Here is a 27388-nt window from a genome sequence, read left to right as displayed (position 1 = left end):
TGTGTGAACAATATTTTGGGGGAGGGGGCAGCATCTTCACCTGAAGCATCTGGTGTTGGTCAGACACAGGGCACAGAAGTTCCAAACTAACAAAACCAAAATATCTTGCGTTTGTTTGAATCAGGAATTAACATCACTGGTGGTGGAGTAAGTTCACAGCTAAAAGCTGCTTTTAATTTACTGGCCTGTTTCTTGCAGCTTATCTTCAGGCATTAATATTATCCTCTACATATTTCTTCAATAATGCACAGCATAGGGTTTTCTGGGGACTGCATATCTTATTTTAGAACCCTATGCTAGGCATGCAACCTCCCTTTGGAAGATGCATTAGTGATCTCTACTTTGACAAACTTGAGTATACATTATTGGTCCTTTATTTCACTTTTATGTACATAGAGAGAATGTTATGGACAACAGCTATTGTTTTTGAACTTCTTCCTGAAGCCACCAAAACCCAGCAATCCTTGCCCTTTTGCTCACAACTGCCAGAGTGCTAAAAATAATTTTTAAAAAGCCATCAAAGAGAGAGACTCAGTGGAAAGAATCTGAACAGCAAATCAATACATGGTTCATTTAAACAGATGCTAAAGTCCAGCTGTGTCACCCTGCCTGCATCTGGTTTTACTTTCCATTCAATCTTGGGTTTCTCTTGCCCACACCTTTTCGGGGGGAGGTGAAGGCAGAGAAGAACACTGTTTGGTGATCAGCATGGATAAAAAAAAATGTTTTAATTTTAAAAAAGATATAATGTAAATTACATTTTTGTCTTTAAAGATAAACCAATTTAAAATTAAATTTGAAATTATGACAACCTATGTTGAGACCTAAACTTGATATAATCTATTAAAATAATTTAAGATACATTTAAAAAAATATTAAATGGTACTTGTTTGTGGTCCAAGTTTAAAAGAAAGTCAAGCCACTGAACTGGTGACTAAGCACCAGGAACTAGAGTTGTTGAAGTGTTAAACCAGCTTTTAACAGCAGTAGCCTCTTCTGCAGGTGCAGAGAGAATATTTTCTTCATTTCAGTGTAGTCAGCTAGTTCAGTTCAATCACTAGTTCATTCAAAGTTGAGAAACTGATTGGGAGTTGATAAAGCAGGAAAACTCATTTTCCTCTCCCAATCTGTGAATAAAAACTAGGTGAGGGAGGATGAGGTCTGTCCTAAAATCTTGAAGGATAACGGTACCAAAACAATCACTTCAAATCACCAATGACAAACAATACTTCCTTTGTTTAAAAAATCAGTTTTAAATGCAAAACATGTTTATCAAAACATTTGGCTTTTGTTTCCAGAACACTGAAGGTAGTTTTATTTAGCTAATGCATTTTTAAAAGCTGTTTTACTCATTTTTATTTTAATTCTAATTTTCATCCAAATAGAGCTTGACACAAATCACAAGTAAAAAATTAACCATCTAGTAAACAAGAAATGAATTGTTCATCATTTTCTAATGTAAAAAATGTAAAAATTAAGAATCTGAATAAATGTATATTAAGCTATATAATTGTTTAAATAAATGTATAGATATAGTGTATTGGCCTGGTTACCAAAAAGAATGCTTAAATTTTGTGTAAAGGGTAAATTTAGTTAAAAACTGTTGATTTTCAGGGATTACCAGCCAGTGCAAACCAGCTTTTCTTGAAGAAAATAACAAAAAAGTATAAATACAAATCAAGATTTAAAGTTGTTATTTAAATCAAGGTTTCCTGCTTCTGAATTAAATCAATCCACGCTATTGGTGAGGGGCTCTTCTTTCCCTTTTAAATGTTTTTGTTTATATTGTAGGTTGGGTGTAGGGCTTAGATGTCTTTGACTCACAGTCCTTTTAGAAATGTTTATTATAAAGCAGCATCCACCACTTGTAAAACCAATTAGCAACATATCAGGTTTTAAAGAGAAATAACCCTGGCCCAAACTCACTGTTGGTATAAGTGAGCATAATACCACTGATTTACGCAGCCTTCAAAATTATAATAGTAACAAAACCATTCACTGCAAACTCCACAACCTGCTTGGCCTTGTATCTTTAACTATCCAACTTGGTCATCATCTATATGAGAAAAAATCAGCATGCAGTAATGATACTATTATTTAAGTTTAAACTCTATTCAAGGATGTTCAAAACTGGGATGTGTTTTAGGGGTTAGAGCTGGAGTGAGGACTCCCCGGGTCTGTTCTTGGCTCTGCCTCTGATTCATTGACTGATATGGTACAAATTACTTAGCCATTTTCTTCTGCAATTTACCCATCTGTAAAAGGAATAAAATACATGCCTACCTGACAGTGGAATCCTATCTCAAAAAAATCTGCTGATTTTTATACCATGTTTAATTTATGTGTGGAACTCACTGCCAACAACATATCACTGATGCCAAGTACTTAGGATTCAAAAGATTGCACTTTTATGTGGATAAGAACATTCGTAATTATATAAGGTAGGATAAAAGTTTTAGGACATCCACCATCACCCTTTAGAGCATAAGCCAACCACTAAGGTTAAGAAGAAACTCTTCCCCCTTGGCAGGTTATTACATAATTTTCCATTGTGGTATTCCTTGCGCTCTCTTCTGACCATCTGGTACTGGCCATTTATGTGCACCAGACATGATACCAGAATAATGGAACAATAGTCTGGAATGGTATGGCAATTCCTATATTCCTTATTTAATTGTTTTCACAGTACATAGATATCTTTGGGTGCTATAGTCACACTTATTGAAGTATGACTTCCTTTTTATTACAAAAAGTACAGTGATTTGTTTAAAGAATGTTTCCAGTGTGACCTTTACTTTTAAATGGTGCCTAAAAATCATTACACACAACTTTTAAGAAAATCAACATAGGGACTTTTACTGTGTATATTGATGCTTCTAGTGAGCTGTCATTTTACTCAACTGGAAAGCCCCCCTCCCACAGAAAGATAGGAAAGTGATTTTTTGTGTATTCTCCTCAGGTTCCCTGTTGACAATCCCAAGACTCCACATGTATGGCTGCTCAGATCCCCCCCACTCCCAATTTCAGATGTTGAATCAATAGGAGGCCTTGTAACTCCAAAGCTAAGGAGTCCCATGGAGTTTCAATTCCTGACAATAAGTGCCACGTGAGGAAAGTTTTCTGCAGTGTTGTGGATGGTTTTGTGGTTCAGGCATCAGAATAGGATTCAGGAGATATGACCTTGAGCAAATCACCTTTCTTTACTTGTTCCTCATTTGCAAAATGGAGATTATAGTAATTTGCTGCCTCACGAGAGTACTGTGTGTATAAATTTGTTAATATCTGTGAGATATAAAATGTCACTTTTTGAGCATAGTGCATACAAGGCAAACAGCATTAAGACTGGAAAAAATATCATAATGACTGTTACGTATTGACAGTCTGTGTGGCTTTGCAGAGTGTAAACTGACAACCTAGAAGGTAATGAGACTGCAGTAGCACTTTCAAACTGTCCTCTGCAGAAAGTCAAAATCGAAGAGTTGGTTGCTGATCTGCAGCTGGTTTGTCGATTATCTGTGAGTCTATTTTAGTTCTCAACCCATGGAATCCTAACCAGCGGATACAAGAAAAAAAAATATTAGTGCAGATTCCAGCTTTGGCTCACTTGTACTTCCCCACTATACAGAAAATGATGACATGACAGCGACTCTCCCATGGTGCCCTTCAAATAATAACAAAGGGACTTGTCCTATGCAATACTGTCACATACTTATGCAGGGATATGAGCTGCTGGCTACAGAGCTTCGTTTGTACCAGGCGCGTTCATCCGTGTGCTCTGCCCAGCAGGGCTGAACTTCGTTTAAATAAAGTCTTTTATACACAGCGCCCCCTGGTGGGTGAACAGTAGAAGACAGTTTAACTTTCCATGGCACAAGTCCCACTGAAATGCCACCCCAGGCTGGCTGGGGTGCGGGGGAGGGGAGGCGCTGTTCTGAGAGGGGGAACCTGCTGCCCCCCATCACGTCACATCAGGTTTAGGGCAGTTCTCCAAGCCTCTCACCAGACCCATCCCTTATGTTTAGGGGCGGGGGGTGAGGCTCAGAGTCGGTCTCTGGGGAGCGAGGTTTGTGCTGAGCGTTTCAGGGGGGCATTTTCCCGCCCCCAGCTTCCGAGCTCCTGGGCCAGGACCAGCAGCTCGCTCCGGGCGGGCGGGTCGTCCGCCCCCCCGCGGGCTCTTTAAAAGAAGCGGAACGGCCCCGCGGCGCCTCTGTTGTAGTGGGGGCAGATTTCATCGCCGCACGGCGGGTCCATCGCGCGGAGCGTCCGCCGGCTGCCGAATCCCTCCCGGCTCGTGTCTCTGCCGCGCTCGCCATGGACGCGTTAGCGGCCGAGCTGGGGACTCTGACCGCGGAGCAGGCGGCGGCTCCCGTGAACACGGTAGAGGTGAGCGAGTGGAGGGGGCATAAAGGCGCCGCAGCCTTCGGAGGAGGGGCTCGCTCCGCTATGGCAACGAGCGGCGGAGCCCCCGCGAGCTGTCTCGCCGAGGCCCCTGTTGCGCTTGCGCAGAGACTCCTGCTTCAGCCCCAGGTCTTTCAGCAGCATCCCCTGCTGCGCATGCGCGCAACCCCTAGGTTCGTCTCTCCCGTGGGCTTTCCGGACTCCAGGCACCTGGGTCCCGAGTCACCTGTGGCGCATGCGCGGGATCAATCTACGCTGGCCTGCCCCTTTCCACAATCTCTAGGCTGGCTGCTCTGCCTGGCAGCCCCCGGGCCTGGTGCCAGTGACATGGCAGCCAGTGAGATGCTAGCAGGGCGCACGGCCTGGTGCTGCTAGGTGCTGTGCAGCCTCCCTTGCCATTGAGCCCAGCAGCTGGTAGAGGGCTCCCAGCCTTTCCCCAGGGGACCTTGGCTGCCCCAGGATATTACAAGGCCAGTGAGCGCCCCTGCTGCTCGGTGTTGGAGCGACACACTCAGCGTGGGCAAGGGCAGGGGCGTGCAGGGTCGTGTTAGCCGCCCGTGATTAGGCCGCCTAACACAACGTGAGACACGCAGGCCTTGTCTACGTGGGGCAGTTAGCAGCCTTCCTAACGCAGTGTAATTTCAGTCTCTATAACGCTTGTAGAGGGTGACACACACAGAGCCTGGCTCCTACCTACCCCTATGGAAATCTGCCTATCCAACCCTGTATCTACCTTTCACTGCTGCCCATCACCACAATACTTGAGCCCCTTCCACATACAATCAATAGCAATGTTCCTCCTGGACTTTGTGGAGTCTCTGGCACTTCTCCTTTTTCAGGGTAAAAGCACTGCATGGGTTAGGGGCTTTGTTTTTGACATTTTTAGATTTTAATTCCCCACCCCCTTTTTTTGGTAGGGGTTTAGTGGATAGAAGGGGATGTCAGAAATTTAGCCTTTAAACCAATGACTCATTGCCGTGTTACCACCTCTGAAACATATCCGACACTGTGCTGATAGTGACTGCATCAGTAGCTGCTACTCACATAAGGCAAAGAGCCCAGTACTGTATCCCATTGCAAAGTTAACTCATCATGTGCTCTCTTTAGGGCCTCATCCTCCAAGTGGGGTGGCCACCTTTTCAAAGTGCAAAAAGAAGACACATGCAAGAATCCCACCCCTTCTGTGGCCCTGCCCCTGCTCTTCCTCTTCCCCCGGGCCCTGTCCCTTGGCCAGGTTGGAAGGTGGAGCAGACTGTGCTAAGAGCCACCCAGGGAGCCCCGGACTCTCCACCTACCCTGGGTGGGGGGGGTCAGGGTGCCCAAGAATAGTACCTGATGTGTCCCCGCCCCCATGGGACGTGCCCAGGCTCCGTGGGCAGCTCTTACTATTGCCCAACTCTGGCTTCTGACCTCAAGGGGAAGAGGAGGCGCAGGGGGCAGGGCCTCGTGGCGAGAGGAGGCTACGGCCCACCTCAGCGCCCGCGACTGCGAAGAGGCTGAGGCTGTCCCTAAGCCTCGGGCAGATGCAGAGTAGCACTGCAGGGAATTGGGGACAAAAGCTGTCCCAGAGTCATTCAGCCTGGGACCAGGACTTGAAATATACATTTTGGGACTGTGCCATCCAGTTAGGGAAAGGTGGTCATCCTACCTGCAAGGTGTTGAGCCACCTTAGTTTCCACTGAGCTCAATGAATTGTGGGTGCCTGGTGCTTCATGGAATCAAGCCCACATATAGTACTTGCAAGAGGGTTGAGGCTGCCACTTGCACTGTATGTAGGCCCATCCTGATTTTACTTAGTTGGTCCTGTATCTGTTAGTCTTAAAGGTGCCACAGGACTCTCTGTTGCTTTTTACAGATTCAGACTAACACGGCTACCCCTCTGATACTTAGTTGGTCCTGTATTTGTACAGCTGCCCTGAAACTAATTTGAGGCCAAATTTACTTGTGATGCACATAAGTTTATCCTACAGGGCAAACTGCGCAAAGTTATAACCGTTTATTGAACCCACCTTCCTCCATGCTCATGTTTATGCATACTACTACATACCAAAATAGTTTGTTGTGATACAGCAAGATTTATTTTTAAACAGTGGTGGAAAAATTTAACTTGACTTGCATTCACTTCTTCCTCCCTAGATTTGAAATGTAAACATTAAGCTGTTCCCTTTATTTTATGTTTTTTATCTTTCTCCTGTTGAAATATGAAAAACAAAGTTAGACTAAATAAAGACTGAATAAATAAATAAATAAAGACTGAATAAAAGTCAACTGAATTTCATGTCTTTGAAAGCAAGTGGTACAAACAATAGCTGGGACTCCAATATAGGATATATCAATAACAGTTTTTTGACTTACTTTTAGTGCATTTTAGAATTGCACAGACCAGTTGAATATATTATTTAATGTTCAGGATCTTAGCTGTCTTTGACTCTTTAGGTACCTATAAAGTTAGACATACTGTTAACCTGTAAGTCACGTTTGTCTGAATGTTTTGAACCTACTTTTTAACTACCGTAATACTTGAGATTACTGTACAGCTGAAAGAAGTTAGCAGGAATAAGTATTTTTTCAGTTTTGACAGTGTTTTGTGTTTGGCTATGTGCATTAGCATTTGTAGGATTAGGACCATAGTTTTCTCCTCGTTGAAAACAAAACACTTAAACTTTTTTAAAGGAGTGGCTTTTTTTTTTTTTTTTTTTTAAATAAATCAGGACATAGTATTTAAGAGGTGTTTTCTCAGAAACTTGTATTTTGTTAACTTGTTTTTAAATTGACTAATTTAACCGTATCCCTTTGTCTGTGCCTTGAATATAGTTTGTATTGCACACATAGATTACTGGATTATTTAAATTGTCATTTGCTTGTTCATATTACTAATTTTGATTGACTAGTTACAGTCCCTCTTCTCTACATTGACTTGACTTTAAATAGTCTTAATGGTAGAAGTAGGATTGCCAACTTTGTAATATATAAAAACTGGACACTCCAGCAGGAATGCAGAACCTCCCCTGAGGCCCCCCCTGCCCTCCCCTTTCTCCTGAGGCCCCACCCCCCATTTGCTCCTCTTTCCCCCTCCATCCATCTCTTGCTGCATTTCCCCTTTTTACCCCCTCCTCCCCTGCATGGGTCAGGAGGGACTCACCTGCAGAGTTGGGACTGGGAGCTGCAGCTGCCAGACGCAGGTAGAAGGAGGCCCTGGCTGAGTAGGGGCTGGCGTGGGTGATGACTTGGCACCTTCCCGCCTCCCTGCCTGCAGTAACTGGACTTTGAGTGTCTGGTCAGTAGATATGACTGGATGCCATCAGGTCCCCTTTTCAACCAGACTTTCTGGTCGAAAACTGGACACCTGGCCACCCTAGGTAGAAGAATAATGATTAGGTTTTTTACATTTTTTTTGTTAGGTACACTCCTGCAGCTATTTCAAATTGTGGTTGGTTTTTTTTGTTTTTAGGAAAAATGGAGGCTTCTTCCAGCTTTTCTAAAGGTCAGTGTTGCTTTATATGTTTCACTTGTACATGAATGTTCAAGCTCTTCAACTGAAAACAATTTAACTAGTGCAAGACTGATTTGCTACAGACACTGTTTTGACAAGATAAAAGATGGTCAGAACTGTGTTTTAATCTTAAGATTTTAAAATGAATGCATTAGGTTTTATGTCAGCATTGCACATTCTTGCAGATTCTCTAAACTTTTTATTTTCAGCCCTTGTCCTTCAGCACAATCAAAACCCTTGCGTTCTCACATTTAGTTTATTTGCTTGTAAAAGTAGGGACTCCCAATGGTCTCTCTTTCTCCTCTCCCAACTCTAATTCATGGCAGCCCAACCTCTCACAATCCATTAATGCCTTGTATAGCCAGACCTTCCTCCAATCCTGCATGGTCTTCAGTCCACCCTCCAGAGCATGAGAAAGCTTCCCTTTCTCTGATTAACCTCAAAAGTTCTCTGTTTTGTTTCAGGCTTTTTTCTATGTTTTTTTAATTTGATTATTCCCTACAACATTTTCCCTCTTTATCAAGTCCATTATTTTTTCTTTTTTCTGCCTTTCCTCTTTTTTTTAACCTTCTTCTATGTCTTTTCCTCTGTTATTTCCCAGACCATCTGTCCCCTTTGCATCTGGAGTTTGCATTCTCTCTACAGTCATCCATTTCCTGCCCCCATAATATGAGAGGCAAGCCTATTACATAAATGAAAGTTTCTTGATTAATCTCAAAGGGAATAGTTTGAGGCAGTCTCTCTCTAGAGGTAATCAATTTTTTTAGCCAGTTTGAAACAGTAGTTTATGAAATACAGGCAGTGATTTTTGGTTTGTTTTTTATTTCAGTGTTACCCAAAGAACCAATCTAGCTCATTGGTCTAGGGTCTGTAAAACATTTACTAGGTAGATATGGTCTCTGTCCCATAGAGCATGCAATCTAAAATCCTGATCCTGCAAAGATGCATGCATGCATGACTTCACTCGTGCATGTGAGTAGCTCTGCTGAACTCAGGGACAACTCTCATAAGTGTTTAGGACCCAAATCTGCAAAGCTAACTCACAAACTGTGAGTAATAATAAGTAGGAGGTAGGATGACTCTGACAGTAACAATACCGTGCAGATGGCAATCTAAGCTGCTAATGTGCACAACTAGATGTAAACATTTAATATTAGCACTTTATAAATTCTCTATCAAACCACAGCCCCCTTTGCTCCTGTAGCATCATCACTGCAGTCCCTTCCAAAGTGACCGTGGGTGCACTGCCTATTTTTATATTCTTATTGCATTGTCTTTTTTCCTTCACTTTCATATAGACTCTCTGCAATCTAGTATTATTAATTCCCTTTTCAATATACCCCACAACTCCTGCTCCACGACAGTCCTGCTCCTCCCCCTATGTAGGGCTGTTAAACCACCAGGAGTCTCTCACTACCTCTGCTTCTGCATGGGGGCAGAATGGGTCCCTGCATGTATCCAGTGCAGAAGAACAAAGTCCAGCAGTCATTTATGTGCTTTAATGTCATTCTGGCCCAGGGCTGTGATGGTACCGTGGGCCTGCCCAATACCTAATACCCATCTCATTTACGACCCCTTCCTTACATCTCTACCAGCCGCCCCCACAAACTACTTGCAGAGGCTTGAACTAGTGACATCATCAGAATTCCCGAGGCTGTAAGAATGTTCTTACTGGGGGAGGGCTGTTGGGCCCATGTACCCCAGTGTCCTGGTTCTGCAGGCGTGAGTGGAGGAGATGCAATTTACTGCATGCTTTACCTCAAAAGTCTACATCCTTCACTGTGTCCTTTTGTTACGTAGCATTGTGTTTGTGCCGACACCATACAATATAAATGCTGCGTATTGTGATTTTTGTGTTGGAGTCAAATTTTTGATAAATCTCTGTTCATGTCTTCTGAAAGAAGTTTAAAAGTTAGACAAATAGTGATAGAACCACATATTTTGTAGGTTCTACATTTTCATTCATTGTTCATATGCTGAGTTTTTGTAAAATGTTGTATATCAAAATAATTTTGTCTGGGAGTCATTTTTTGTTGTATTGCTTTCCTTAAATCCATGGGGACTACATAGAAATGTGGGGCTGAAAGGGACCTCAGTAGGTTATCTGGTCCATTTCCTTGTGCTGAGGCAGGACTAAGTATTATCTAGACCATCCCTGACAAGTTGTTTTGTTTAAACTGTTCTTAAAATCCTACAGTGACAGATTTCACAACCTCCCTTGTTAATTTATTCCAGTGCTTAACTGCCCTTACAGTTAGGAAGTTTTTCCTAATGTCCAAGCTAAATCTCTCTTGCTGCAATTTTAAGCCCGTTACTTCTTGCCCTATCCTCGGTGGACAAGGAGAACAACTGATCACCCTTCTCTTTATAAAAAACATTTTACATACTTTTGAAGGCTGCTCTCATGTTTCCTGTCAATCTTCTCTTCCTCTGACTAAACAAATGCAATTTTTCAATCTTTCTTTTTTATAGGTCATGTTTTCTAGACTTTTAATCAGTGTGGAGCCAGCTGGGTAACTCTTGAGTTAGCTATTGCTTTCAATTAATTTTAAAGGGAACCTTAACACACTTTCATAAAGTGAATTATATTTGTATGTTTCCATTTGCTTATATATACACCTCTACCTCGATATAACGCTGTCCTTGGGAGCCAAAAAATCTTACCGTGTTATAGGTGAAACCGCGTTATATTGAATTTGCTTTGATCCACCGGAGTGCGCAGTCCCGCCCCCCCGGAGCACTGCTTTAGCGCGTTATATCAGAATTCGTGTTATATCGGGTAGTGTTATATTGAGGTAGCAGTGTATCTAGATATAGATAGATAGATAGTCCTAACCACTGGACAAACCTTCCCCTATGAAAGCTTCCTTTCCTTTGCAGCTTGTGGCTAATTATTTCCGTGGAGTACTGAGATCCAGTGTCCCTTAGAGATGCTATGTTTAAAAAAATGAATAAATGCAGTGCGTTATATTTACCTTCCATTTTTTATAATACAGTACAACCTTTCTAATGCTTGCATTGATTAAACTGAATCTTGAACAACTGCAGCATTGATTTCTACATGTTGATGTCTGGTGGGTCCGGCTTCTGAACCATCAATAAGCACTGGGTGGTGTAAGTGCTGGTAGGATTATGCTTCCTGCTCGGCAAGCAGATGGGAGGCTCTGTCTGGAGTTTAGTTAAAGTTTCTCCTGCGGGATAGGCCTAGAAGCTACTAGTTTCATGTCTGTGTCTCCTGGTACTTGCTTATTACTAAGGATAAGATTCACAGAGGTCACAGATTCTGTGACTTTCCATGATTTCCGTGACTACTTCTGGGGCAGGGCTGGAACAGCTGTCAGCCCCAGGGCCACTGGAGCAGCAGCCCCAAGCCTGAAGCAGCGGCTGGGGTTGGGTGAGCATCCCTGGGGCTGGAGCAGCGGCAGTCACCCTTTTCCTCAGGAACAGCAGTGGGACTGGAGCAGATGCCGGCAGTCAGCCTGGGTGCCACCAGAACAGAAGCCACGGGCGACAGCCAGCCCTGGGGTGGGCCGAAGCAGGTGCTGTCAGAGTAGCAGCCACCACCAGGGGGGGCTGAAGCAGCTGCAAGCGACAGTGCTCTATTTGTTTCCCCCTCAGCCCCAGGTAGGGTGACCAGATGTCCCGATTTTATAGGGACAGTCCCGATTTTTGGGTCTTCTTCTTATATAGGCTCCTATTACTCCCCCACCCCCGTCCCGATTTTTCACAGTTGCTGTCTGGTCACCCTAGCCCCAGGGGATTTTTAGTAAAAGTCAGGGACAGGTTGTAGGCTTCTGTGAATTTTTGTTTATTGCCCACGACCTGTCCCTGACTTTTGCTAAAAATACCCGTGACAGAATCTTAACCTTACTTATTACATTCCTCCCCCAACTCTAGTGTCTCTGGGGCAGGTTGTCTGAGGCTTTTTTCCTCATTCAGTCTCTCACATCTTGCTGGACCTCTCCCTTTTTCTCCCCCACCTTATAGCTGTAACCTGAGTCTGCTCCTTGACCTTTTCCTTTAATCCCACAGTTCTTCTGTCTTCACATCTGACAAATGGTTAATATGCCAGGCATCTGCCATAATGGCAAAGTGGCAAAAAATGTTAATTCACAATGGTTTTCCCCATTAATCATGCAAACTTATGAGGTTCAGTTATATGCACAGTTTGTGCTATAAAACTAGTACATTTCAGTTGAGGCTTTGTTGAAATCTGTGGAGTTATGCTGGCGTAAACCTGGAGACGTAGTGTAGAATCAGGCTGGTCACCCTGTGGGTTTTCAGAAACTCCTCAGCTAAAAAACCTTAAAGTTGATCCAGAAACTATAAGTAAAATGAATTCCTACATATTAATTTCTGCATTGCTTTTGTGACCAATTTTCCTGAGGCTAATTCTGCTGTATATGTATTGTTTTATTTTAGGTGAAAGGACTTGTGAAGCAGCACATAGACTCATTCAACTATTTCATCAATGTAGAGGTATGCTTCCTTGCTGGGAAGGGAATAGGCCTAAATTTACAAAAGTCACGTGACTCAATTCTTTTTTTTTCTTTTTTGCAGATAAAGAAAATCATGAAAGCCAATGAAAAAGTCACAAGTGATGCTGACCCAATGTGGTATTTGAAGTAAGCATAAGGTTGATTTTTGTATTGGTGGTAGCAGTATAAGTATTACCTTGTGTAACAATTTGTAATTGACTATAAAAATGTACGTGTGGTTACACTGTGATTATACTTGAGTAGGATGAGGTAAACGACACTCCAAAAAAGAGATCACTATAGAGCTTTGAGTGACCCCATTAAACAGAATTGATAGCAATGCAATAAAAAGACATTGTAGCGATGGTTTTTCAGTAGTTTGGTGAATTCTCATCGTTGAGGGCCCAATACAGCTCTTAATTTGCAACGGTAACTTTGCTTTTATTTTTGTATATGAATTCCAAGATTTATTTCAAAATTCCAGATAGAGCGTAGCTCAAGCGCTATGGGATACTCTGGGAAGACAGTTGCTATTTGTTTATTTTTAAAATGGAAGATTATCAAAATGAATTGTGTTGAAAAATGGACTCTGCTTCCTTCAGTTCTACCCCACATATATCTCAGTGGTTGATAATAGCAATGTTTGTATTACAGATACCTCAATATCTATGTGGGAGTTCCAGATGTTGAAGAAAGCTTTAATGTAACAAGACCTGTGTCTCCTCATGAGGTAATAGTGAATCCAACTGTGGATTTCATTTCATGTTTACTGGTGGGAGTGGGTGGGTAGATGTTTTGTGTAGTTTTTCCTGCCCAGGATCTCTTTGCTATCAGGAAAGATTCTTATAATGGCCAGGTATATTCCTAGTTTGGGAAAAGAAGACATTATTAGTTAAGATTGTAATTGAAAGAAAATCACCCCAGTAGTTGTGAAATGACTAAATACCTGAATAAGTAATTGTTCATTTTTTAAAAAATATCTTCTTCCGGTTTAAAGCAGCAGGCCCTCCTGATAAACCAAAATGAATATTGTATGAGAGAATATATATTCATATTTCATAGAAAAAACAGCTTTTAAAGAACATTAAGTTTGCAAAATCAACCACTCATAAGTTAGGAAGTGCCAGAATTAAAGTTGTCTGTGTAATATTAATTCAGTCCCTTGTGCATTATGATAGTTTTTCCCTGTATCATGTTGATGTCTGAGACAAATCCAGGACTAGAACCCAGAACCTAGTGTTTCTGGGTTCCCATCCAGTGCCTTAACCACAACAGAACATCCTTAATGTTCTTTAAATGTAATCTTTTTTGCACCTTGGTAGACTTCGAGTACCTGTCTTTGAGAGCTGGTAGGTCCTCCACACTCTTGAAAATCAGACCATTTACTTAAGGGCCTACATATGGACTTTAGATTTTAAGCACCTGTCTGGCTCCTGTTCCACCTCTCTGCTCTTCATGGAATTTGTGTTCATTTTATTTTCTAAAAGGGATAAAATATAGGTAGGTGTTCTCAAGCTCTTTTGTGATCCAGACTACTTTTTAAAGGAATTGTCTCATGGATCACCACCTCCCTCTCTGTTCATCACCACATACCGTTCCTGTGACCATTATCCCAGCTGCTCACACACACAAGTAATATTAAGGAATTATTTAATGTTGTGTTTTTACTGCCATTTAGCAGCGGGAAAATAGGAGGAGAGCTGGCACCACGTGACCAACAAGTTTGAGAACTGCTGGTGTAAATTAATTTTTGTTACTGGAGAAACAGTTTGCCTTTAGCAGGGGGAAAAAAAGAGACATCCAATATGCAGTAATCCTTCGGGCCCATCTTGTGTATAGACATGTCCCCATCCATAGGGCAAACTGTCTTCCATCATAAACCCGCATTTTACTCCGTATACTGTTAATTCTGTATTCATAGCTGTACAAAACCTTCAACGAGTACATCAGAATCCTGAGAATTATGTGCCTAAATGAAGGTAACATACTCAAGGGCTGAGGCCATGAATAAGATACAGTATGTAGCTTTGAAGTCTTCTGTTGATACAAGATTCATTTGCATTAACATTGCAGACGTGTATGTTTATGCAAAACTAGTTTGACATTAGATTACTGGCGTGGGGACTGGGGAGAGAAGACTGGTGGGATCAAGAACGTTCAGAATGACAGAGCCTTGGACTATTTTATGCCCTAGCTCTGTACATGCTGCTCCTATTGATATCTGAGGAACTTGCATGTGGGGATTTAGGGAATTGAGAGAAAGTGACATTTTAAAATTTCAACCTTTTATAACTCCTCTTTCGTAAAAGAAGCACCATGTAATTGTCCATTATTGTATTAAAAAGCTAGCTAAATGTCCTTTTTTAATCTTGCATGTTGGCTGCCTTACAAGGCTTTCAATTGCTGTATGCTGTTTGCTGTTAAGATACAGTATGTAGAGACATGCCTGAACCAAAACACCAGATCTGAACACCAGTGGGAGTGGGAATGGTCTTGAAATCCAGTTTTCAATTTTTACATATTAGCACTACCTGCATTTGAGGAAGGTGCCATCGCTTTAAAAGTTAAACTGCTTCATGTGGCCACAATGTTTCCATCTGAAGAAGCAGTTACCATGGCTGCTATTGAAGTCTTGAAACTTTTGTTTTAAAAAAAAAAAAGACTTTGGAGTTCCTTGGATTTTGTTTGACAGACACTGAAGAGACTCCATCTAGCTCTCTTTTGCTTTCATCCTTCATGGTTGTAGGTGAGAGGCCCGGCAAAAGTGGGATCTTCTGAGTAGATCTTGAATCTCCACTCTGAAGTAAGGGTGAAAAAGTCTAACTATTTATCTCTTTCCTTTTAAGTGTCGCTTGAGAGATATGACCTACTCTGCCCCAATTACAGTGGACATTGAGTACACTAGAGGTAGCCAGAGGATTATTCGCAATGCATTACCCATTGGCAGGTAAGATACAAATATCAAGATAGCAATCAGTTTTTGTGTGTGCCATCAATTCCATTGGTGTGAAAGTTAATCACTATATAAAAAAATTAGGGAAAGCTCATTTTCCACTTTAAAATTAAAATAAAAAATAAGCTCACAAGTGGAGCTTGGTGAATAGCAGCCGAGAAGATATGCTTCTGTTGGTCTCTTTGCAAATTTCTTTTGTTTTTCCAGACCTTTTGGAAGTTTTAATTTGAATCTCTTCCCCAATACTTGATTTATGCCTACCTAGAGAGAGAAATATCTAAGAGACAAATACTACAGCCTCAAGCAGGGCTATTTCAAAGCAAAAATTAGGCACATTAGCCTGACACTTCAGCCTTCTTTAACTGAATTGGAGAATTTTGGGAGGTCTGCTACTGAAAATGGATGGCAAAAACAATAAATGCAAGCATCGCTGGATTCCAATCTTGATAAAATTCTCCTTTAAAATTCTACCAATTTAGAGTCTACATTGGATGTTGCAAATTGATATTTTGGGTAGATGTGGCTGTGTAGAGGCAAGAAAACCGGTTGAGTAGACCAAGGATGTGATTGCCAGTATGGCTAAGAACACTTAGTTCCTCAAGAAAGAGGATGGAATGTTTGAAGAGGGGGGGGGGGGGGAAAGAAGTCCTGAGAATTCTAGAGGGGCCAGAGGACCCAGTCCCCATAGTTTTCACTAGGATAGGATTCCAAAACTCCTTAAACAAGATAAAATGGCTCTTCTATAGACAAGTGTCTAACTGGCAAAAAATGGCAGTGGCCTACAGAGAATATTTCATATATCACCTGAAAAATAACAGACTGAATATTGGCTGCAAGCAGCAAGAGGAAGAGATTAAGCTCTGAACATTCTCTTGTCCCTGACTTTAATTCCCAAAGCAAAATAATTTCTATTGAATTTGCTAAGAGAACATGGATCATAGAGCCAAACTTACCGTAAATGAAAATAACAAATTTATTCTTATTTCTGAGCCTTTGATTGATTGAAAGATAGTTTGAAAGAATTTCTGGGTACAAATAGGCTTTCATAATCATTTCATGCAGTGACTTAGATGTAATTAAAAAAAAAAGTGCATTTTCACAAAAACTTGTATGTAGTGATCACTTCTCAAGATACTTTTACACCGTTGCATCAGATACAGTGATATGTTGTGGCTACAGGAGGGAAATTCAGCTGGGTGAGCACTTAGATTATCATAATTCACTTAATATTTTTCTTGATTTTTCTACATTTTTTAACAATGGAAGGAATGAGGATTTGTAAAGCAATCATGGTATAAAGTATCAGGGGGTAGACGTATTAGTCTGTATCCACAAATACAACAAGGAGTCCGGTGGCACTTTAAAGACTAACAGATTTATTTGGGCATAAGCTTTCGTGAGTAAAAAACCTCACTTCTTCAGATGCATGGAGTGAACATTACAGATGCAGGCATTATATAGTGACACATAATAAGCCAAAAAAGAACAAAGTATTACACAGACTTAGTGCCCTATATAAGTATACGAAAACCAGCAGCTGTATATACCTTCTCTTCTCCTCTCAAGTGAGAACATTACTGCAAGGAAAAAGAAAATATTCTTCTGGCACAGCACTGATTTACCAATCTATTTCGTGATTTGAAAATGGCTCCAGTGATCCTATGCATTTATAATTTTAATTCCAAATCCAGTAGACTAACAAGTTCCATGTCTGGATGAAAGGAAAGTCATAAACAACAAACTTTCAGCTTGGTTTACTTAGTAGAAATATTACTTTCAAAACAGTATCCAAAACTACTGGTTAGCAATGAACATTTTATATACAAGAACAGCCAATGATATAAACATTAAACACATCAGTCCTGTGATACTACTCTAGAGTAGATCGCTAAATACGTTTTTAAATGTATAGCTTCCAAAAAGTGTGTTTTTTAAATATGTTAAAACAGGTAATATCTGGGTTATATATTTCCACCTCTTTTTGGAACAATGTGTTAATCTTTTCATAAGCCTTTAAGTCAGTGTTTCTCAAACTGGGGTCGCCGCTTGTGTAGGGAAAGCTTTTGGCGGGCCGGTTTGTTTACCTGCCCCATCCGCACGGCCGATCGTGGCTCCCACTGGCCGCAGTTCGCCGCTCCAGGCCAATGGGAGCTGCTGGAAGCGGTGCGGGCTGAGGGACTTACTGACTGCCACTTCCAGCAGCCCCCATTGGCCTGCAGTGGTGAACTGTGGCCAGTGGGAGCCGCAATCGGCCAGACTTGTGGACGGGGCAGGTAAACAAACTGGCCTGGCCCGCCAGGGGCTTTCCCTACACAAGCAGCGACCGCAGTTTGAGAAACACTGCTTAAGTTAATTTGCTTGCCCCAAGTGAGCACGAATGGATATAAACTGGCCGTGGGGAAGATATAAACTGGCCGTGGGGAAGTTTAGGCTTGAAATTAGACGAAGGTTTCTGACCGTCAGAGGGGTGAAATATTGGAACAGCCTTCCGAGGGAAACGGTGGGGGCGAAGGACCTGTCTGGGTTTAAGATTAAGCTAGATAAGTTTATGGAGGGAATGGTTTAATGGAAAAACATGATTTTAGTCAAAGGAATACCGTGCCATGGCAGGTAAATAGTATAATGGCTAACGAGGGTCAGGCTGGAGACTCTTGTCTACATGCTCGGGGTTTTACTGATCGCCATATTTGGGGTCGGGAAGGAATTTTCCTCCAGGGTAGATTGGCAGAGGCCCTGGAGGTTTTTCGCCTTCCTCCGCAGCATGGGGCAGGGATCGCTAGCAGGAGGATTCTCTGCCAATTGAAGTCTCTAAGCCACAGGATTTGGGGACTTCAACAGCAGAGTCAAGGGAAAGGGTAGGGACGGCTTTGTGGCCTGCAGCATGCAGGGGGTCAGACCAGATGATCATAATGGTCCCTTCTGACCTTAAAGGCTATGAGTTTATGAGCATGTCATACTCTCCTGTTTGATTTGCAGTTCAGCTGGAAACAGAAAGTTTTCATCAATTTTTTTTTTCTTGCGCTCATTGTAGTGGGAGCATAGAGCAGCTATAAGTTTTGGTGGGGAAAGTGGCTTCTATTATCTTGTATGAGCGAAATCTTTGTCCAGAAAAACAAACTATAACATTTTATTTCATTCCAAATTAGTTTGCAAGCCTTTTGTATTTCTGTATGCACTTTCAATGTGCATTGGCTCATTATTCCTATTATTCCTTTCCCCATTTTTTTTTTTTTTTTTTTTTTTAAAACAAAACAAAACAAAACATTTGAAGCTATTTGTTTGGGAGAAAAAGATCAATCTGACTCCTTTTCCTCAAATGAGTAAATCTGTCGTCTTGTACCATGACACGGAAGCTGCAAAGTAACTTTCCATCATTGAAAAATTGAGGGTTTGTCAAACCTGTTCCCCTTGGGTTTTCATCATGATATTTGCATGCCCCATTTTGGTTCTCTCTAACAACTGGTTATGATTCCTGAAATTAGTAACCAAAGAATTAGGCCGATCACGTTTATGATCTAGGATAATTACTGGCATATGAAGCTACTTATCTCTAGTGAGCGAGTGAACACTGTGCCAAGAAGACATAACTGGAGCAATTAAGATATCTGCGTAGATGCATTGCTGTGAGAAGATAGCAATTCTTTTTTTTTTAATTAAATACAGAAATTTACATACAACTAGGTCAATCACTTTTTATTTTTACATTTAAGTATGTAAAAATGGCCAAGAAGTCCACGAAATTGAAAAGCTTCAAAGGAAAGGAATAAAGTTTTATTTAGCAAGAGATGACTGAATTTAAAGTTTTCAGGAGTTCCAGTTGATGAAGTGGATATTTACTTGCATAGCGGCCTCATAGAGCTCTTAAACACATTAGGATGAAATTCATCCCAGTGAAGGGGGCCAGGATTATGAGAGACTTATGAAGTCTCTCATAAGCCCTAATTGGAGGATTTGTGTGGCGCATGGGCCTTACGCGGGCCTCTACAAAGGAGTGAATTTCACTGTAATGATGAATTAGTTACACTCATCTGTATGAAGAACCGTGGCACATGGCTGTTTTTTAAGCAAATACAGTGTGTGACTAAATTACTTTTTATCATGTTCAGAACGCAATTTCCTTTTCTTTTGAAATAAAGTGCCCTTACTTTTCATAGACTTTTTCAATGAAAAATGTAAGGTTTGGAAAAGTATCTTGTGAATCTGACTGAAAAAGCATTCTACAATAAGAAAAAGGGTGTACATCTGCATCACTTACAGACTTAGTTATCACAGATGCACAGTGGATAATTTTACTATGAGAACTCCAGAATTGCTTATTAACCAACAGCAAAAATTCAGACCTACATTGGCAAAAGTGAAACAGTTGAATGAAAGTTTCCTGGGATCTCGGACTCTTTTTGCTTGGATCACATATTACAGCACTTAGGTTTTTTACACATTTTGTCAGAATATTTGACAATGTTACACAAAATGGGATGGAGTAAAAGGAGAGGAACTTTAATTCAGTTTCCTTGCTTTTGTTACTTTGCTTCTGATCTCTACTTTGTCCAAGTCCCCTGGGTCTTAAATGTTCAACACATTTTCTCCAGTTTTGTCATCACTGACTGTTGTAAGGTCTGTGACTTCTCTTGTTGTTGTTGTTGTTCTTAATTTACAGTATAAGGATAACTGTGGTTTTCTTACAGAATGCCTATAATGCTGCGCAGCTCCAATTGTGTTCTTACTGGGAAAACTCCAGCAGAGTTTGCCAAACTTAATGAATGCCCTTTAGATCCAGGTACTGTCTTCATCCAATTATTTTTCCTTCTGTGGCTTTAGTGTCTTTTTTTTCCTCTCTCAAAGATATTTTTAGAAAAATAATGTATATTGGGAGAAAAATAATCTCATCTGCTTGTATATACTAGTCATTTTCCTAAGAAGATCATTCAGGCTCTGTCTAATTATCATAATGGGTAGCTACTGAATATACACTAGTGGTTAAAGAAGCAAATAAGCTTTCATGTGTATTTCAAAAGGGATGAGAAACAGTTATGACAATATGGAGAACCATATGGTCAGACAGGTCCCCTGGCCTCAGAATGCCAACATTTTGAAAGCGTTGAGGTAAGAATGCTGATTTGTGAGGGGAGAGTAAAGATTCAATTTATTAATCCTGGGACTGCTAAGAGGATAAAAGGACATTTTAAAAATGTACAGTATGGTGGAAAAAGAGCAAGTACTTCTGTTCCCCTTCTTCTGTAGAGCAAGACCAAGGCGGAAAGTGATAAAACTGAAAGTGGGCGGCTTTTTAAAGTTTTGCACCTAACAAAAGGGAAGGGTTACTTACCAGTATTTATTGTTCTTCTAGTATATTGTTTCTGCATATCTGTTCTTTCTTGGTGTGGGCATATATATATCCCATGAGTGGGATATACAGAAGCAATCCTCAAAGGAGAGGAAATACTTGTTTACATTGTATAATTAACCTGTGGAATTCACAGCTCATGAAAGATACTGTACCAAATAGTTCAATAGTTTCTTTAACTGTTTATATGCATGACTAGCATTTATAGCTAGAGTACATAAGCTAGAGACAAATCTAACGCTTCAAGACATAAATTGATGACTTCTTAGAGTATGAGTGAAATTTTCCTTCACTGATATAATGTTGCATTATTGGCCAGGTGTACTTTTGCTTAAAGGAGCAGCCCAGTGCTCTGATCCAGTACAGCATCTCCTATGTTTCCCTTATATAAGTAGGGATTTTAAATTAAAATTACTAATGTCAATAACCTGGCTTTACCATAATTTAAAAAAAAATTGTTAATGGTTCATAAGGAAACCACCAAAAAATAGAGATAGATATATATATATATAAATAAATAAAAAATCCAGGGAGCTGGGGAAATACAGATGTTATCTCTACCTAAGTATTCATATATCTGCTTGTTAGCAACAGCTGTCAAAATCTTCATAATTTCTTAATTGTCCATACCACTTTTATTTTTTTTATTAAAGACCGATTTAAATTGGTTGTATTTTTTCATCAGTATGTTGACTCATCTCACTCTTCCTTCCCCCGCTCCTTTCCTGTCACTTATCAAACTGCTTTCAGGAAGTGCCTTTATCATTTCCCTGTTCCATTTTATCACTATGTTCATTTGTTATGATCACAAAACATCTTGGCGTAAAATGCTATACAAGTTGAGGATTGTTCCGAGTCAGATTGATTAGAATACAATAACATGAAGTATAGAGTCTTCATTGCTTCATTTATTACAATGGAATTGAAATGAGTGAAAAAAAGGTTAATATAAAATTCATGTTTCACTGGAAAAAGTAATTATGGAAACTGAGCTTCTTAATTTGGGGCCATATGTTGTAATTTGCTGAGCACCTCACATGGTCAGTCCTTCTAATCATGATGTCTTAATCAGGTGCTGTTCTGGCAAACCATTTTATTTTTGGTTTAACTTGCAGTAGCAACAGTTCAACAACATCCTTTTCATAAATATTTTCTGTCTCCCTTAGGGTTCTCTTTAGCACCCATCATTATTGCAGATAAGCACTTTCCAGCAAGATCTTAAGATCCTGAGTAGATCAGCATAACAAGATTCCAACAAGATCAAATAGTCTTTTCTCTCTCCATAGTTATGAGGTTCCCCTTGGGTTAGAAATATATATAACGTTTTGTGGGGATGGTGTTTATTCCTCCTCTTTCCCTAATATGTAATTCTCTTTATGCATTTCTTGTAGTTTAATTTTTTAATTTACTTTTGTGTTTATACATTGTAACAATTTTGAAAATATATCCTAAGAGGCGAATAATACTCAAGGAAGATTAAGTGCAAACCCATTTTTTTTCTCTGTTTGGTAGGTGGCTATTTCATTGTCAAAGGTGTAGAGAAAGTCATTCTTATTCAAGAGCAGTTATCCAAAAACAGGATCATTGTGGAAGCTGATAGAAAAGGGACAGTTGGCGCTTCTGTTACCAGGTACGGCAAATGCACTTCAATCACTTAAGAGTCCTGTTTATGTCATCACTTGGGAGTTAACTTTCATTTACTTCAATTTAGTGCAAAAAATATTGAAAGCACATTTAGCACCACTCTCCTGCTAACGTAGTTCCAATAACTTAAAGCCCAGTCCTGAAGTCCACTTGCCCAAAGTTCCCACCAAAGTCAATGGGAGACTTCAGATTTGGCCCTAAGTTAGTGAAGCGAGTTCCAGTTTTTGTTATAGAGCAAATTTTGCTGAGACACTTTTTTTTGCTGTAAAAATACAGAAAACAAGTGCCACCTCTACATTATAGTATTTGACCCAATCTTGCTCCACTTATCAGTGGCAAACTCCAAGTGACAACATTGGAAGATTTGTCTTTGGTTTCTAGTAAATGCTGGAAACCTGCCATCCAACCTTGATGCATAAGCATGCTGACCTCTCACCCACATGTGTCTGTGTAGGAGGCTTATTCAGGCTCTAGAAGTATAACTTCTTTAGTGCTCATGAGAGTTGTCAGAGTCTGAAACATCATGGAGCCTGAATCGTGTGTTCAGTCACATATCAGGTACAGCATGCCTAGAGACACTTTCAGGCCTTCCCTCACTGCCTCGCCAATGTGCTTCTGCATGACCTCTTATGACCTCTAAAACTAGGAGGGTAGTTCGGTTCCCATACCCACTCTGACCTCCCTGCTGATGCTGCCAGCAACCAGTTGGGGTGTAATGTTTTATGTTGTGACTCCCTGCCTTTTTGATACTGGTCAATTTACTTGGACCGCTCAATGGCCATTAGAGTATGGCAGTATTCAGTCACACAAATCTGAAGTGGATTTGAACCGTCTAACTAGTGATGAAACGGCCTGTCCTTTACAAGACCCTTGATCTAGGGCTACCCAATGGCTGCATCTCCACAGTGGGGTAGGGAAAATGGATGCCATGCTAATTAGAAGACTTATTTACACAAGCTCCATTCAAGGAAAAAGTTAATCTGTTGGTGGCGGGGTCAGCTTAGTATGGACCCAAAATCTATAGCTGTGTTTTTTGAGGGTTTTGTTTTTGTACTCCACAGATTGTTGAAGACTGCAGATATATTCTTATGGGTTGGGCCTCTTATTCTTAGCCAACCAGCTTTATTTTCTATTTCAGCTTTTGTGTTAATTTTTAACCAAAAACTAGTGCATCCTAAAGCACCTATTGCTGTGTTGTGAGCCACCTTATTTGCTTTATTAGTAGATGCCCCTAGCACTTATCTTTTCCTACTAGAGTACTATTACACAAGCAATCCATGTGAGTCCCAAAAGACTACAACAGGATATGTGGTTATATCTCACTGCTGAAACTGTAACAGTCCTTGAGCATAGAAAGAGCTAATTGGATCCATGTGTCTGTTTATGTATTATCCACTTATGTTTTGCCATTTTCAATTAATCCTCATCCTGCTAAATTTAAGTCTGATGTTCCCCATCACGAGTAACCTTCTGTTATTTCTGGTCTATGCATCTGTAGCTGTTGTTTAAAATCAATAAAAGGCATTGGAATTTATTGATCTGAGTGAGTGAAATCTTCTTTATGAAGCACTTCAGAATGGTTAGGCAAAGGAATTACCAATGCAAGATGTGAATCAAACATAATACTTTTTTTTTTTTTTAAACTTTAGTTCCACTCATGAGAAGAAGAGCAGAACAAATATGATTGTGAAACAAGGAAGATTTTACCTGAGGCATAACACTCTGTCAGAAGATATTCCCATTGCTATTATATTTAAGGTAATATAACTGTCAGTTTACAAAACTTTAGTTCAAGAGCAAAGCTCTGTAGTAGCACTCAAGATTTAATATATTCTGTAAAGGAATTCTGGACACTGTTTGACAATAACTGGGTTTACAGTATATTATTAGAGAGAGTAGAGTAAAATATAGAGATACGGGGGAAAATGTTCAAACGTTTAATTCTTCCTGCAAAGGCCAAAAGCTGTCCTTGCTATATTTCTTTTGAAGGTAGTATATGTACAAGGTACAAAATAGAACTATAAAATGTAGATTGCTTAAAGTATTTTGAAAGATCTTTAAGGCATTTTTATTAGCTGAGTCAGAGAACTGGTGAACAGCTAAAGAGTGTTTGATTCAGTAATGGTGAAAGTAACCATGTATGTTTCATAGAATCATAGAAATGTAGGGTTGGAAGGGACCTTGAGAGGTTAACTGGTGCATGCCCCTGCTCTGAGGCAGGACCAAGTATACCTAGACCACCACTGAGAAGTGTTTGTCTAACTTGTTTTTAAAAACCTCTAATGATGGGGATTCCACAACCTCCCTTGGAAACCTATCCCAGTACTTAACTATCCTTATAGTTAGGTTAGATATCGGGGGAACTTTCTAAAATTTCAGTGCTGCAGATTAAGTTAATTGCTTCATGTCCTACCTTCAGTGGACATAGAGAACAATTGACCACTATCCTCTTTAAGACTTATAAGGTCCCGTCCCCCCCCCGTCTTATTTTTTCAAGACTAAATATGCCTGTTTTTTTAACCCTTCCTCATAGGTCTGTTTTTTTAAATCTCTTACCGTTATTGTTGCTCTGCACTGGACTGTCTTCAATTTCTGTAAAACTTTCCTAAATTATGGTGCCCAAAACTGGACACAGTACTCCAGCTGAGGTCTCACCATTGCTGAGTAGAACGGGACAGTTACCTCCTGTGTCTTGTATATGACACTCCTGTTAATACACCCCAAACTACTAGCCTCTTTTGCATCACATTGACTCATATTAAATTTGTGATCCACTATATCCCCCAGATCCTTTTCAGCAGTACTGCCACCTCGTCACGTATTCCCCATTTTGTATATGTGTGTTTGATTTTTTCCTTCCTAAGAAATACTTTGCACTTCTCTTTCTAGAATTTCATTTTGTTAATTTCAGACAAGTTCTTCAGTTTGTCAAGATAATTTTGAATTCTCATGCTGTCCTCGGAAGTGCTTACAACCCCCCCCACCCCCAGCTTGGTGTGATCTCCAAATTTTATAAGCATACTCTCCATTCCATTATCCAAGTCATTACTGAAAACGTTGAATAGTACCAGACAGATCCTCTGCTGGACCCCACTTGATATGTCCTCCCTGATAACTACTCTTGAGTGGTTTTTTTTTTTCCGAAGAGTTATGCACTTACCTTATAGTAATTTCATCTAGACCACATTTCCCTAGTTTGAGAGAACATCATGTAGGACTGTTTCAAAAGCTTTACTAAAATTAAGATGGATCACATCTGCTGCTTCCCACGTCACATGGTGCTCCTTCAGCTACACAGTGAGCCGCACTGCCTAGCCTGTTTTCATGGTCTCTGCCACAAACACACAGTCTGTTTCTTTTCCACCATGAGCACCTCTAATCCTCTCTTTCCGAACAGGACAGACCATGGCACAAGTGTACAGCAGGAGGAGCCATTCACACAGCTTTCTGTCCTCCACCCAGCTCACTCTCTGAGCTTCCCCCTGCTTCCTGTTCCTCCCAGTTACATATCCTCCTGATTACTGAGCCAACTCTCTCATTAGCCCCAGCAATTACCACCCAGTGTCAGTAGTTCCCACTAGAAACAGGTTGCGTGGCTACAATTAAGCCTACAGCCTTCTCTGTGCTGCAGCTACTTCAGTGACCAGACTGCTCCAGCTAGCACTGTGTCACACCTGCCTATCTACTAGGCCAGAGACTCTGTCAAAGAAGGAAATTAGGCTGGTTTGGCATAATTTGTTCTTGATAAATCCATGCTGACTATTATCACTGATATCTTCTAGGTGTTTATAAATTGATTGTTTAATAATGTGTTCCAATAACTGTCCAGCTAGCTAAGTTAGGTTGACTAGGCTGTAATTTCCCAGGTTCTTAGTCCCTATCTTTAAAGTGGGGAACAATCTTTAGTTTAGTTCTGCCCATTAATCTTTTCTATTTAGAGCAGTTTTTCTCAGTGTTACTTGCACTGCATCTAGCCAATTCTTATAACCCTGGCTGTATATTCTGTAATGCAGGATTTTGTATTAATGCATCGTTTGTATGATCATAGAATGGAGGACCCCTTATAATACATATGTACAGTGGAGCATGACAGGGTTTAGAAAAACCTGCTTGCCCAGGGTAAGTGGGGATTTTTCTCTGGAGAGTGGGCTGAATGAGGCTCCAACGCTACTTGCTCCTTTTCTGACCGCAGATGAGGGGGCAGATCATCCTCCATGCTGCTAGTCCCTTTTGAGGAAGGGAGCAGAGATCCAAGAAGTTGGAACCACTACATCTTTCACAGGAGTGAAGGGGGAAAGGCATTGTGGAGAGTGGCTCATAAGCTGGCAATCTTTTCAGTGCATGGGGTGGGGAGGGGGCAAGAGGAGCAAAGAGCCCAGATTGAGAGGATTAGCTAGGAGGTCCCAGTGCCTTCTACATGATCAGGCCTCAGGAAAGCCTGAGGAGTGATGCAGGTAGCAGAAGTAAAGGAGATAGCTTTGGAAAGAGGTCACTGGGAATACCGAGGGCACTCTGCAGTGATCGTTTTCTGACTCTTGTGACGTTAAGGCCTGATTCGGAGTAAAACTCTCACAGCAACTTCATCTCTGCTTCAGGGCTTATAAAAATTTTCCCAATACCACCTTGCCCAAATCGTAAGTCTAGTAGCAAACTGGAAAAATCCTGCCACATCATTTCCCCCAAAGCCATGTGTGTTCATTTTCTATTCACTCATCTTCATCCCTCCCAATCCAGTCAGTTCTGTCCTCATCCAATCAGTGCTGTTCTTCTAAATTACAAATCAGGTAATGCTGCCTTCCTACTTTTTTGCTGGGCTCCTCTGTCTCTGCTGCTGCCTTCCTTCCTCAGAATGCAGAAGGTCCTAGGCTTTCCAACTACTTTCAATCTGGGCCCTCTTTGAACCTTTACCCTAATAATGGGCCTGGCTTTTCAGAAGTGCTGAGCATCCAACCTCCAGTTGAAATCAGGAGAACCGTGGGTGCTCAACACCTTTTAGATCAGGCCCTGGGTATCTTCCACTTCCAGAGCTATCACAGGGAGTTGAAAGCAATTAACATTTCTCAGGAGGTCCTCTGTAC

General features: G+C 40.8%; 1 protein-coding gene across 1 annotated transcript in view; it reads left to right on the top strand.

Annotated features, from left to right (window-relative positions):
• Positions 1–1551: 1551 nt before the first annotated feature.
• Positions 1552–27388, top strand: part of POLR3B (RNA polymerase III subunit B) — a 126410-nt gene continuing 100573 nt past the window's right edge. The window contains exons 1-9 of the mRNA XM_054032846.1: positions 1552–4383; positions 7850–7882; positions 12314–12370; positions 12452–12516; positions 13024–13099; positions 15216–15316; positions 20008–20099; positions 22179–22296; positions 23960–24068. Coding sequence (XP_053888821.1) covers positions 4312–4383; positions 7850–7882; positions 12314–12370; positions 12452–12516; positions 13024–13099; positions 15216–15316; positions 20008–20099; positions 22179–22296; positions 23960–24068 — 723 coding nt within the window. The 5' untranslated portion in view covers positions 1552–4311. The remainder of the gene's footprint in view (positions 4384–7849; positions 7883–12313; positions 12371–12451; positions 12517–13023; positions 13100–15215; positions 15317–20007; positions 20100–22178; positions 22297–23959; positions 24069–27388) is intronic.

Source organism: Malaclemys terrapin, chromosome 1, assembly GCF_027887155.1.
Source record: "Malaclemys terrapin pileata isolate rMalTer1 chromosome 1, rMalTer1.hap1, whole genome shotgun sequence".
Taxonomy (NCBI): Eukaryota; Metazoa; Chordata; order Testudines; family Emydidae; genus Malaclemys; species Malaclemys terrapin.
This window is presented reverse-complemented; position numbering and strand designations above follow the sequence as displayed.